At 36.4% G+C, this 14,049-nt stretch overlaps 1 protein-coding gene across 4 annotated transcripts in view; it reads right to left on the minus strand.

Moving 5' to 3' along the window:
* SPTLC3 (serine palmitoyltransferase long chain base subunit 3) overlaps positions 1-14,049 on the minus strand; it is a 99,028-nt gene that overhangs the window by 43,359 nt on the left and 41,620 nt on the right. For 3 of the 4 annotated variants that reach the window (XM_030023387.2, XM_030023386.2, XM_030023385.2), the window contains 3 exons: positions 9,346-9,537; positions 7,748-7,902; positions 6,686-6,834 (listed from right to left, as the gene is read on the minus strand). In XM_030023387.2, coding sequence (XP_029879247.1) covers positions 6,686-6,834; positions 7,748-7,902; positions 9,346-9,537 — 496 coding nt within the window. The remainder of the gene's footprint in view (positions 1-6,685; positions 6,835-7,747; positions 7,903-9,345; positions 9,538-14,049) is intronic. The other variant, XM_030023389.2, reaches the window with a different exon arrangement.

The following is a 14,049-nucleotide window of genomic DNA, read 5'->3' on the forward strand; positions in this document are numbered from 1 at the left end:
AAGAGAGGGAGAGAAGGATGCAGTAATGTTATGGAGTTGCCTCGTTTAGCACTGCATGTGCACAGAAGAGCCCCAAAAGAAGTGGGTTTTGAGGAAGCATTTGAAAGAAAGGAAATGCTCAAGCTTTCTTAATGTTGCAACCAGCAGATAGGGCTTTCATATCACAAATATGCTGCGGGTGTCATAGATATAATGATGTACCTGTGTAATTCACTGATCCTCAGAAAAGAGCAGATTTCATTTTAACAAAGCTTCCAGTTTAATTTAGATCTTCCAGTTTTGTTTCATTTTCTCCTTTATAAAAACACAAGGCTAAAATTTAGTTTCAGTCCAGCCTCTTCATGCCAAATCCTGGATGGCAGCATCTTAAGTGTCTGAATATTTGCATGTACTTAGATAACATTATATATTGGAGATATATTTAGATTTTAGACAGGTCACACAACCCTTGGTTACTCCTGATGCCTTTAGTTCCACCTGCCAGAAGATGGACTGTTCAGAGCTTAATCATGCATTGCAAAGTATACTTTTGCAATGGTGAAATACCAGGAAAAATCTTGACCCTTTGATCATAAGTTGGATCAGTTATTTATGAGAGGGTAGGCACAAAAAGGAAAATTATGTTAGTAGGAGATGACAAAGAGGGAAAATTCCTCCCGTGAACTGTTTCCTAATTTATAGCATACCCTATCAGAAAGTAGCCAAGATTATTTTATATATATATATAAACACACTAATTCTCATTTATGTGGCTGTATTTCTCCTTAGGCTCCTACTTGGAAACTGTAAATTATGGGAACTTTAATTCTTTATCTCTTTCTCCTAACTGAAAAATGGACCATTTATTTCTCAGTACGGTACTGAGTTTAAAATGAGCCCTGACCCCAATTAAAGTGCTGAAGTAGTATAAAAGAAAGAACGGTCAAATAATTATTTTTACCTTCTTGAAATGCTTCTAGAAATTCATATTAGGCCTTAAAACCTAACAGAAGGAAGTGAAGGGGTTGGAGCTACTTTTGTAGTTTAAATGTTGGCACAGGTTTTCAGATTTGCTTTTTAGAAATCAGATCACAATCAAATATAAAAACCCCTCAAACAAACAAAAAGCCCTACAACTGAGTGCAAGCTAGGCGTTAAAAGGTAATCTCCTAACCATGCCCTCCAGAATGAATCACCCTGCAAGTGTTCTATGCAGGCTCCATCTTGTCTTTTGGTCCAAGGCATAATCACAGCAGAAGGATTTCAAAAGGCAGGAAACCTGCTTGGCTGCTTAAGTAGCACTAATGATACATTTGCTCCTGTTACTCACGTATATCATCTCCATAAAGAATAATGGTGAATTAGATAAATAGAGCATTGGAACTACTAGCTGCTCGTGTGACAGCCCCTTCACTGCCCTGGTGCTAAGTCTAGGAGCATTCAGGGCATGATAATCTGCCTTACCTTAAAAAAAGTGTAACATTACTGATTTTATTATCATCTGCAATCAGCAAGCAGACGACAGTGTTAAATAATCTTTTGCATATTTCTCCCTTATAATTTTAATTTACGTTGCTTAGAAAAGGCTGACTATAAACATAAGAATGACAGGATGGGCTCAGACAAAAGGCTTGTGAGCCTGCCTCCCAACAGTAGCCAACTCCCGCTCTAGCCATTAAAATACATCGATTTGCATGGGAAAAAAAGGACTTCACATTCAAGTTGTCATTCTTTCTCTACACAGAGGGAATACATGCCATTTCAAATTGATTTAGATTCCTATTTGTTAGCACTTTCATTAAGCTAAAAAATAACACTTTTGAGTGGAAGATTAAAATAAATAAAACAGAAATAAAACATAGTATGGAGATTTTTTGGGGGTGGTTTACATGAAATACCCCAATGTTCAGAATACTCCAGTTACTTGAATAGCTGGTTTCCAGTTACTTAAATCGTTCAACATTTAAGAATTATTGTCTCAGACCCAACATCAATTCCCGGAAAACAAAACTTCCTGCTTTTTCATGTCCTGATTGGTTTCTTGACTTATAATGAACTAGCCAAAGAAATAAAAAAATTTACTTTTTCTGCACCTGCAGGAGAGACTGCTGCTGACAAAAGCTGTTTTAATTTAAATTACACCCATGGTCAGTTTTGTCAGATATGGTAGGTGCAGATCTCTGTATCCTCCCCTTGACACCTCACACAGTAAATGCAGCATCTTTTCCTTTGGCTTTGGTAAGTTTAACCTTGCCATTCTCAGATGCACTCAGAATGCTCTTACCATTGTAGGTGAATGGTCCTGTCATTCCTTCCAGCCTGTCCCTCTGACCAAGATGGTCATCATTCTACATCTCCAGCTGCTCCAAAATTTTCTGAAGGATCTTACTTATGCTTAAATTTTTGCTGCCAAGATCTTTCAGGGACTACTTCCATCCCATGTACCACACAGAATTGAAAAGTCTTTCACCTCTAAGCAGACCATGATATCAGCATTTTTTGCTTTCTGCCTACCGTCTGCAAAAAACCACTTTCACACATTCACCCAAGCTACTGGTCTTAGAAGACATGCCCCAAGCACATGTGCAACTCTTTCTTTTTGATCTCTTTTAAGTGTCTTCCCTTAATGTCTTTTTAATCTTAGTGTCCTCAGAAACATTGAAAACAGACAGGTTACTGCTTCATTATTTCCTTATATGCTACCTCTTATCATAAATACTGCCCAACTTTATAAAAATAGGAGTATGTGCACGTTCCTGACTCAGGCTGAATTTGTACCATGATTTGCTAGTCCACAGGTCCAGTATTAATGATTGTACAGCAATGGCCACAGGCATATAAATAATAATAAAAATTAATACTAAACAACTAATTACATAAAATAACGCTAAACAATTAGTATTAGATGCACTGTGCCAAACAAAAGGTCCTTTTTGCCCATAATCCTTCATCTGACAGTGGTCTTGTATCAAAGTCTGGGGAAGAATGAAAGCAGGACAAACATATATATAGTTGTATCCCAGCTTCTAACTAATTTCAGCATAAGGACATCCTGAATCAGAAAATAGTTTTGGTATTTCTAGTAACTATCAATGATCTCTCTTCTGCATGTGGCCAGTGTCCCCTGGAATGCAAAGGAATGTAAAGTTTTAGCATCTGCAATCGTCTTTGCAATGAGTTCTTCGGGTCTGCCAGGCTCCAGTATGAAGAGCTGCCTCCTGTATTTAGATGGAAACCTCCTATCAACTTCATACAACGCCCTGTAGATCTTGTAGTAGAAGAGACAATGAACAGCCAACCCTGACCACTCTTCCATGCCACACATGATTTTGAAGATTTCTATAATTTCCCCCTTTAGGCTCTTTTTGAGCCAGATGACAGGCATTTTGGACAGCTGAACACAGTTAGCTCAATAGTTCTTCATCCAGAAGCTGTTTGAGGCCTTTGACGATCCTTGTTGCCCTTCTCTGACACTTTCCAGTTCTGCTAAATGTTTTTGATGAGAACTGTACAGAGTACTCAAGATGACAGCAAACCACAGGTTTATGCAGTAGCATACTGAGGTTCTATGGTTGGCTTTCTGTTCACTTCCTAATAATTTCTAGTATTTGATTTGCTTTCTGACAACTGAATAACAAGCTTTCATAGAACTACCACTTATAACCCCAAGATCTTGCTCCTAAGGCATAATAGTTAGCTTGGTCTTAAAAAAAGGAAAATATTTTTCTTTTGAATTGAAAGTCCCACAAAAGCCTCAGAAATGTGTCTTAAATGACGTTGTTATGCTAAGAAAGTGATTTATTATTATTATAATATAAAAAGAGCATGGAATTAAAAATGGAGTGAAAAGCCTTAAATCTTTTTACGGAGGACAAATCCAGGAAGACCAGCCACTGTTTTTATCAGTTTCCTATGCTTTTGTGCTTAAACAGGAATGTCTGTTCAAGTGGCATGTGCATTATTATTTTAGAGAAATCATGAACAGGGCTTCACAGTTCTCACTGAAGTTAATTTCTGAACTATGTTTACACACAGTCTTAAGTTACTTTTCTGGGAATGTAGAATAACTGGTTTACATTTAGCAAGGTTTAGCTTCACTAAGTTTCCTTAATAAAACACAGTTTTGTAAAGATATAAATAATCATGTTAAAACATCCATATTAACTTATTCTGAGAGCAAAATACCTGTAACAACATTCTGATATGACAGGATTTTATACCCACTCCACACTCTGCACAGTTATAAGAGGAGAAGTTTCGGCAGAAGGCCACAAAGGGCAGTTTTACCATCATGTATTCCTTCAAACATCACTCCAATTGATTTTATTTGTTTCTGTGTTTTTCCCCTTCTCTGAAAACTTCTCAAAGTAGTGGAATGATCCTTCTCAAAAAGAGACACCTATCACTGCTTTGAGAGAGATCTTGGTAAAACCCCGAAGATGGCGGACACTTAAATGCAGATAAGCAGAACTACTTTCAAAGTCAATTATCTTGAAATTATAAATCTGTTCAAGTGCTTTCTTGGATTAGGACACCACAGGCAATTTATACCCTTGGCTCCTACAGCTCACTGCATTTTTACTTCAAACCACTTTAGCTCAGCCACACAATAACAACAAAAGTTTTGAAATGTTATCTGCCCAGGAACAAAACATTCTCTTCTATTTTTCTAGGATGAGGATGGCAAATGATAATTAAAAAAGGTATGAACTTTCATACAGACCCTTCCCTACCTCTCTCTTGAAAGTATATGTGTATATATACTTAACTCGGGTATAATTTTTCAAATCTGCTCAACAGTGAATCAGAATAGAGCTGAAGCAGCACAAGAAGGTAAAGGAAAAAGAAAAGAGGGTATCCACACTACTAATAAGAAGCTATTTTCCTCAGGTCGTTTATACACAGTTCTTGGTGGTAGACAGGCTCTAAACAGAGCCAGGGCCAATAAAGTAACTGTTGCTCAGAATTGCTCTGTGGAGCAACCTCTCCTCCACTGACTACACAAGCAAAGGCTCTCTGTTAGCTACCTAGGACAAAATGCTATGACTGCTCATCTACACCATCTAAGCCATATCTTAACACCCTGCTTTCCTATTTTAATAAGTCTTGATGTCCAAGCTGCTCTCTGAAATTCACTCCCTAAAAGACTGATACTGACAAGACTTGTATGATGTTCTTTATTTGTAGCCCATTCTTGCACTGTGAATAGTCTGAATGAAGTTCATGGGACTATTTGTTGTGAAAGCAATTAGAATGAATCTAAAACTTTGCTCAATCTTTCAAGATAACTTTGAGTACTGCACAAGAGTTCAGACGAAGAGAAAGTCCTAGAAATCTGTATACATTGGCTCTCAAAACAGACTAGATTAAGTTAACCAATAAGGTTTTTAATATTTGAAGACTGAATCAATCTTTTCATAAAGGGTTTTTCTGAGAATAAGTCAAAGTCATGCAACTCCTCCGTATAAAAAATTCCACAAGCAAAAGAAAGAAAGAGGAACACGAGGCATATTCTTTGACGTACTGAAAACAACTCAAAATGTTCTCAGACAAAATAGAATCCAAGAGAAAAAGATACAGAGAAATGTTCCTTCAATACCTGAGATGACTAGTAATGGTGACCACTTTCAAGCATGCAATTCAGGTTAAACAATATATTGCAGTCACCAGATGGGTTACCTACAAAAGGAAAGTAGGGTCAATCCATAAGCCCTCTCTGAGTGGCATCACTGACATATTTATTATTGGCAAATCAAACAATGATGACAAGATAAGAAGCAGATGACAAGGTTTGCATTATATTTTGACTGGAAATGAAACTTTAAATAAAACCCCGAATGAAATACAGTATTTTTTTCCATAATATTTCTGGAGAAAAAGAGTTTGCTTTGAGAGACACAGAATGAAAACTTTCCAAGTTGCTGGATGAAAAAAAAAAAAAGTTTATAAAAGACTTCTTATGCTGGGAAGCCTACCTTTTTTTTTTTTTTTTTGTGAGCTCCCAAGAAAGATCAAGCCTGAAGAGAAACCTCCCCTTGCATTTCTATGACTGGCAATTGTTTTCTCTGAAATGCAGGCTGATTGCATGTTTAGGAATGCAAGGCTTTGTGTGAAAATATACAATTGAAGGTAACACTACATGCAGCCTACAAACCAAAAAAGCAGATAAAACATAAAGGACATATAAACCAAAAAAGTCAGATGGAGCCTTCCTGAATTAATTCCTTGGAGGCACACTAGAAATTTCTATGTTGTGCCCATTAATGTCTCATAAAACATTACAATATATTCTTAGAACATGGGATAAAAAAAAATAAAGTATGTAAAAGCTCATTTTACTAATCAGAACACTCTGTATGTGGTAACTGATATAAATCTGTGATGCAATTAAATTTGCCCTAGAACAATTCTTGAAGACTCAATGTTTATTTTACTTCTTTTAAAAAATAAGCCTGTTACCTCTATCATTAAAAATCCCAGGCCACTATATGACACATTTGTTTTTGCTTTTCCAAAAATCAATAACATTTTTCCTTTTAAAAAAATCCTTATGTGATAATGAATAAAACACAGCATCACTTTTAATAGTGAAACAAGTAATTGTTGATGTGACTAAAATTCTCTAAGTATCCAATTCCTTCAAGATATCTGTAAGAAAAAGGATATAGTTACAGAAACTTTGGTGGCCATCTAGCTGTTTACTCACCCATTTCCTGTCTGGTACTGCAGATTCCTGTCCCATATTTTTGTAACTCTATGGTCACAGTTTTCAAAGCATTGACATCCGTTTCTGCAAAGCCGAGGTAGTTATAAGAACCCATATTGATTACATTCTTGATAGTTCTTCCTGTAAACCTATAATTAAAGCAAATTTTAAAGAATAGTGCAACTTTCCCTCCAACCCCAAACAAAAAGAAAAGAAAAACCCCCGAGTTTTCCTATTTGGGAATTTACAACCCTCATGCTTTAATGTCCTAAAAGTTTTTCAAGCCTTTCTGTTTTCCTGACTAAATACTGCATCCTGCTCAGAATATTTTCCAGATTCCAAGCTGTAGATGGCAATATACTGGTATTAGGTGAAATGGTGCTTTTATGGATGTAAATAAATAAACAAAGCTAAGACTTTATATAGGGAACAACTTACAGACACTATTTTTTTCAAGCGAATTGTCAACAGCTTCTAGAACGTCATGAGTGTTCACACACACACAGAGAAATTAAACATAAGGAAAATGGTGTGGGAAACACTATAACACATTCTCAATAAGCTAAAATATAGTCAACCTACACATTGTCTATGTGGTGAATTTCTGTATCTATTTAACTCAGTAATGGTTGTGATACACTGAAGTCTTCAAGATGTAAACTGCTTAAAACTCACTGCCAAAGACTCACTGTGTAAGTAAGAAGCCACATTTATGCAATACAAGAAATTATGATTTAAATCCTAACCAAGGGATACAACAAATTTCGTTGCAATATTCCGACTAACAGTCTGTTATGAAGCGTAAGCAGTCTTTCTTGTGCTGACACAGCCAAACAAAACCCATTTGCAATAGAGTTCAGTCCCTTCCGCACTGCATTTCCAAACAATATTCAGAAGAAAGGGTACAGATTATCAGCACAGTACTGATTTCAGAAAAAAATATGCTGATGTATATTAGTCAAGAACCTAGGTATAAGGGGCTAGATGCAACTTTCTGCGCTTTGCGGATGTATCAGGAGTATTCTTATGAAGCTGATAGCTGCTGAGTGTGAGCTGACTCACCTAAATGTCCAGTTGTAATCATCTGTAACGCGTTCCATGAGGTCAAACTGTGGGCCTGGGACACTGCAAATTGGACGATTCCAGTTATCCCGTATTCTCATATAGAGGTTTCTGGTGTAAAAGTTCTCAAAATCTTGATAAAGTGGCACAAAATCCTGGTTTGAAAACATGCACAGGGTTATGTTGCTAGGAAAATGTCTGCTTCTGTACCCAAGTCATTCCCATTAAAAAGGAAAAACTGTTTCATTAGTAAACAAAGAGCTGTAACAGCCACATGTTCCTATGTCACAAACAGCTCCAATCAGCAAATATCTTACTTTAATTCCCTTGAAATACAGTGTTGGCTTTTTTAGGGGGTGGTTTTTTTTTTTTTTTTTTTTTAAGGGTCAACAAATTGGCCTAATTCTCCAGTCCAATATTTGGAAAGTTGAAAACGGAAGAACTCATGATTCTTTCACTTGGAGAAACCAAATGCTACAAATTGAGCATTTTGCTATGTGTGGAGCAGATTGTAAAACTAGGATAAACAACTCATTATATTTCATGAAGTGCTGGATACATTAGATTAAGGCTAGTCCAATGTAATTGATCTAGGCATTATCGGCCTAGACTGGACATGCAAACAGCCAGTAAAGACAACTAGTTTGGTTGACAATTGATTTCTATCTATGGATTTTACTTGGGAATTAAAGTAAAAGAGATGTATGGAATCTAAACAAAGTTTTATATGAAACAGCAATATAGCCTTATTAGATAATGGATACAATAAACTGATAAAATAACATGGGATGTAGTTACATATGTGGGAGACTGGAGAATTAAATTAGCACATAATCCATGGTGGGTGGCAAAAAGATTTAACTGGCATGTCTGAAATCAAAATAGCTCAGCAAATGGCCAAATCATGAAGTGAATTGAAAAGGATATTCCATTTTCCTCCATTATGCCAGGTGTTATTGTACATGATGGATCAAACTGCACAGAGAAGGAGGAGCAACAAAAAGAAGTTAACAAAGTTAGAAGGCAATTGAGCTTGCTGACGTGCAAGTTTCACTGAGAACTATGTGGTCTGAAAAAATTTCTAAGTCAGGACTTGCAAGAATTCAGGCTACATTCAGTTTGGGCCGGGGCAATGATTCCTAGGTGCTCTGTGACCAGCAGTTCAGCAAATGTAAGTCAGCAATTACAAAGATGTATCGCTTTGAAAGACAAATTAAGACAGCCAGATGGGACAAAGAAAAATTTGGGTTTAAGAGATTTAGAGAGATGATATATTTAATAACAACACATTTCTGAGTTTTCTTTTTCTGTGGATTGACCTAATACACTGAGATTCTATTTTTCTGAGAGTATTCTGACACTTTTAGAACAAGGTGAACATCTCTCTGGGTGAAAATTATGATCTTACATATATACAGGTACATATTCATACACATGTGTTTAACTGTACTGCAGTGCATGTCATTCCTCTCATCCCTATGCAATGTTCTTCTCTAAGATGAAAGTTGTCTGCCCTGTTGTTTCGGTAGGTTATTGTACATAACTTGCAAGCAGGGGAAAACGCAGCTGTGGATACATAATGTCTTTTTCATACATACTTTTTGTTGTTCTCTCTCTGCAGCAACGTTACGTTTTTCTAGTCCCCAGGCTCTCATAAAATCTCGCAGGTAGCCAAATATTGTTCCCACTCCAAAACCCAGGAAAGTAAGAACAGCAACATACATTGGTGCCTGTTCAAAGTGCTCAGTAATTGTTTTTTTGTGGAGAGTTCCATTTGATACGCCATTCTTCTGAAAATATAGAAGAGAAACTTGTGATTAATACATTTCATCTCATCAAAGCTTAGATGTTAGACCTCTAGGCAAATCTTTTTCTCTAACACACCAGAAATTAGGATAGACATTTAGACCTCACACTGTCAGCTGATGCAACCTATACCTGAAGAGGAGGACTTTTAACACTGCAGTTGTTACTGATCGCTACAAGTATCTTCCATTTTCTCTCTTCTCCGCCAATGTCCTCAATTGCAGGTGTCTTCAACACCACTCCCTTGTCTATTTTGAAACATGTGAAACTTATGAAAGATTGGCAACATATTATTGTGTAATTGGATAATTATTTCAAAGGTGATTAAATGGAAACCACAATACTCTGTTCTTGTGAGACAGAGCTATAAAAAGGGAAGGGCAGCATTAAAAACTCACCTACACTGCGCCTGACTCTGCTTCTAGAAGTCTTGTGTAACCCATTGCAGCAACTAACCTATATACAACAAATCCTGTCTAAAATAGGGCAACTTTTGTATGTTGTTCTTCAGCTCCGAGGAAGTATCCAAAACAGCTATGATCCCAGACTTCTATTTCTGTTCTGATTTCACAAATGCTTTTAGTCATATCTTCAGTGATCTCTTCCATACTTCTAAGGCTACTTAAAAAAAAAAAAAAAAAAAAAAAAAAAAAAGGGAGAGGAAAAAAAAAAGAGGAGAGAAGAGATACACAGACACACTCCTTGTTGGAATTAGTGACTCTATTGTGAGCAACTTCTTGAAATTTACAACCATGTGTGGACAAAATATTTTGTCTTGAAACTATTCTAAAATTTCCATTTTCAAATTAAAGAAGCTAAGTTTTTCAGTTGCAATCTTCTCAAATCAACTTATATTCAGTAGGGTTATCAGATTATTCTTTGGAAGAGAGGCAAATCCCTTCTGCAAAATATGATGACATTTACAGTTACTGTCTAGTAACAGCCAACCTGCCAATTAAAAATAACAAAATTTAATCCAGAAAAAATAGTGCCCTCTTTAAAAAAAAAAAAAAAAAAAAGACACAAGACATACATTTTTGAGCATATTATAAAGCAAGACTACCATATGAAGAAGTACCAGTAATACGTTGCTGCCTGTGGGGTCGATGAACTAAAAAAGGTAGATTATCTATTTATGTAATGCAGCAAGCTGAAATAGAATAATCATATTAAGAACAACTGCAAATTCACTGTACTTGTCAGACCTAGAGCATTATTGATCTTCATACTGCTTTACTTGTCAGACCTAGAGTATTATTGATCTTCATACTGCTTTAAAATGCCTTTATCTTCAAAAGATATTGATTTCAGTAGTAACTTGCTGTCTGATCCTGGATTCACAAAGTTTTCTTGGGAGAGAGAGGAAAAAAAAAAAAAAAGGGTGTTGGGCACAAGATAGAATATAACGATTTTGAAGGAAACCCAAAAAGGAAAAAATTGCTGGTAGGGCTGAACAGAAACACATTTAGACTTTAGAAAGACTTATTGCCCTGCAAGGGAGAAGGAATGCAGGGCTGGTTCTTACCATGTGAGCGTAGACCTTTGAAGCAATGCTACACATGCATTCCTACCTCAAGCTAATTGGTCTTTTAGGGCAACCTATTTACCATGAAAAACATTTTATGATGATGAGTTAAATACATGGTCAAGTCATATTTCACATGAGCCACAAGAGCTGTGTGCACACAGTGACAAGATAAAGTATTTATTTCATTAAGGATTAAGCTCAGTCATATTACCTTACCTTTGCCATGGGCTAAGAGCATACTTATGGTCACCTATGGCAATTCAGTTGACATCGTAGCTTGTCAAGCTGTGATGGATGTGACAATGCATCTGAGCCCGGAGCAGAGAATTAGCATGATGATTCTCTTTATCAATTTTATTAAGAAACACTTTGTTGTTATATATCTTATTGGTAAAGGAAGAGAGAAGCTCTTATCAGACTCCTGCATTGCAAAACTCTTCTTCCACAGTAAAACTAGTCTGTTGTGGAACTCTCATTTCAGCTGCTGCTGTTTTATCCAGTCAGTATGACATATGTATTTAAACATGTAATCACTGTCACCTACTATCCTTAATACAAACAGCTTGTAGTAAATGGTGTCAATAGTAGTAAAGTACTAAGAATGCAGAGTCAGATAGTGACCCATATTCTCCAGTCTATGAATGATGAAAACCAAGAGTCTTCAAACAGTGCAAGGTTAGTACAAGGCTGGGAGAACAAATTCAAAAAAATACAGTGACATCTTGTCTAAAAACTAAAGTGAGGAAAGCAAAGAGCATTTCATCCATCCCTAGCATCCCACAAAAAAGTAGAGAAAGAGCCTCAGCATATAATCCCAACTTCCAGCAACTGGTGGCTTTGAGATCTCATGAGCCTGTGTCATCACATTTAATAGTCATCAAGGGATAACTATGAATTTGTTCATCATTTTTGAACCCACAAATACTGTAGAAATGAATTGTGAATTTTGATAATTGATTTATTTTGTAGAAAGAGTATTTCCTTTTTTTATTATAAAATTGCCTGATAATTTCATTTGACAATTTACTTTGACCTCTGTTGTCCAGCTTTCCTACTCAACCAATTACACAACTCATAATTTTCTGTACTTAAATGACTTCTGCCTCTCCATTTGTCTCTTCCCAAGCTGAAGAATCTTAATCTATTTAATTCTAGCCTAGTCTAGTGTCCTTGTCCTTACACAGATTTAAAAAATAAAAAAATCTGTATTTTAATGCTCAACTTTCTTTTCCTTCTGCAAAGTTCAATAATATCTTTTTGAGATGCAGAGGAAGGGAATTAAAATTGCATACAACACTTGAGGGCACAGTATGGATTTATACATCTGCAAATGATGCTTTGTCTTGTTTTCTGTTGCTTTTTAAAAAATTGTTTACATTCTATTTGCCTTCTTGCCACAGTTCACAGTTTCAGAAATATCTCTTATAATTACAATGTATCCTTCCACAGTTGCAACAAATACCTAATTTAGAGCACACTGCTATTTGTGCATTCTTAGGATCATTTCCCCCTCCAATTCTTTCATTGTTTTTTATTTAGTGACCTGCGATTTTGTCTACTGTTTTATCAGCATTACACACTACCAACAAGAGCTTTCTGCAATGCTTGTTGTCCAGAGCTTATTTTTCACTACCCTGAAGAATTTGGTATTGTGAACGCATATTGTCACCTATTTCTTCTCATCCCTTTTTCCAGACCATTGGTGAAAATGTGAGAGAGCACAGGTCCAATAAGAGATCCCTGAGGGACTCCATTCCCTGCATCTCCCTAGTCACCTTTTCAAAAATTGTATCTTATTTGTAACCCCCCCATTTCTCTGGCAAAAGGGCCAACTTAAGCAGCAGCCCAGAGTTACTCAGCAATTTTATGTTTGGCTTCCTTTAAAAATCTCGAGTAACTACCCTTTGTGATATACTAATCCACATTTTATTGGCTTGTTTTAAAAATTCTGCTGGCATTCCAAATCAAAATAGTTTCTCAGTAGTCTGCCACAGAGTAAGTATACTTTCCAGGCACAAACACAAGGAATCTGCTAATGCAATGTAAAGACACCCAATGCATAAAGGCTATAGATGAAATTGAAAATGAACGGATGTTTTGCCATGGAGTTTGACAAATCTAGGATTTCATTGACTTCTCGGAAATCAAAAACACAACCAGGATATGCAACTTCTGTGTGTTGAGTCTCTGCTTAGCTTATTAGATCATGCTGTCTTGTACTCTCTTGATACCAAAGGCCACACTGGCAACTCAGCCTTATAACTCTGTAGCACATAGTTATAGAGAACCTGCGTCAACAGGTTTGGCAGCAGCCTTAAACCACAGCTGCAGATTGGTTTCCAGTAAGACACTCACAGCAAGAGAATTCCTGGGCAAGATTTTGATGCCAAGGAAGTCAACAAGAGTGATGCCAATGCAGTAAAGTCAGCTTTGAGTGCAATACCTCCTAAATCCCCATATTCTGTAGTTACCCAAAGTATTTTGAAACTCTCCCCTAATGAAGAATCCCCTCCTAAACACCTTCAGTTTTTAAAATGGAGAGATTAACACTAATAACAAATGTAACAGTGCTATTAGAATGGGCATCAGTATAAAATATTGAATATAATGGACACACAATCTTAATCAAAATAGCTTGTTCTAATAATAATGTAAACTAATGTCAAAGTCTGTTAAGCACACTCCTGGTAACACCTTTATAAGGAAAAGTTACCAAACATGATATTTGCATTAGGAAAGAAAAATAAAAGTTAGCTATGCAATATCATGAATAATACATAAATATTTGTTCATACTACCCTTAAAGAGAGGAGAGAATTTTTCATTGCATTTAGGTCCTGCAGCCTCTGGAATAGTGCTAGTTGGCATGAGCCAGATTTGTATCAAGGGGAGAGCTTAGAATTGAACAGCATAGACATAGTGTCACGGTACTAAACCTGTGTGCTGGCCCTGATTAACTAACTAACTA

The sequence above is a fragment of the Aquila chrysaetos genome, chromosome 8 (genome assembly GCF_900496995.4).
Source record: "Aquila chrysaetos chrysaetos chromosome 8, bAquChr1.4, whole genome shotgun sequence".
Classification (NCBI taxonomy): Eukaryota; Metazoa; Chordata; class Aves; order Accipitriformes; family Accipitridae; genus Aquila; species Aquila chrysaetos.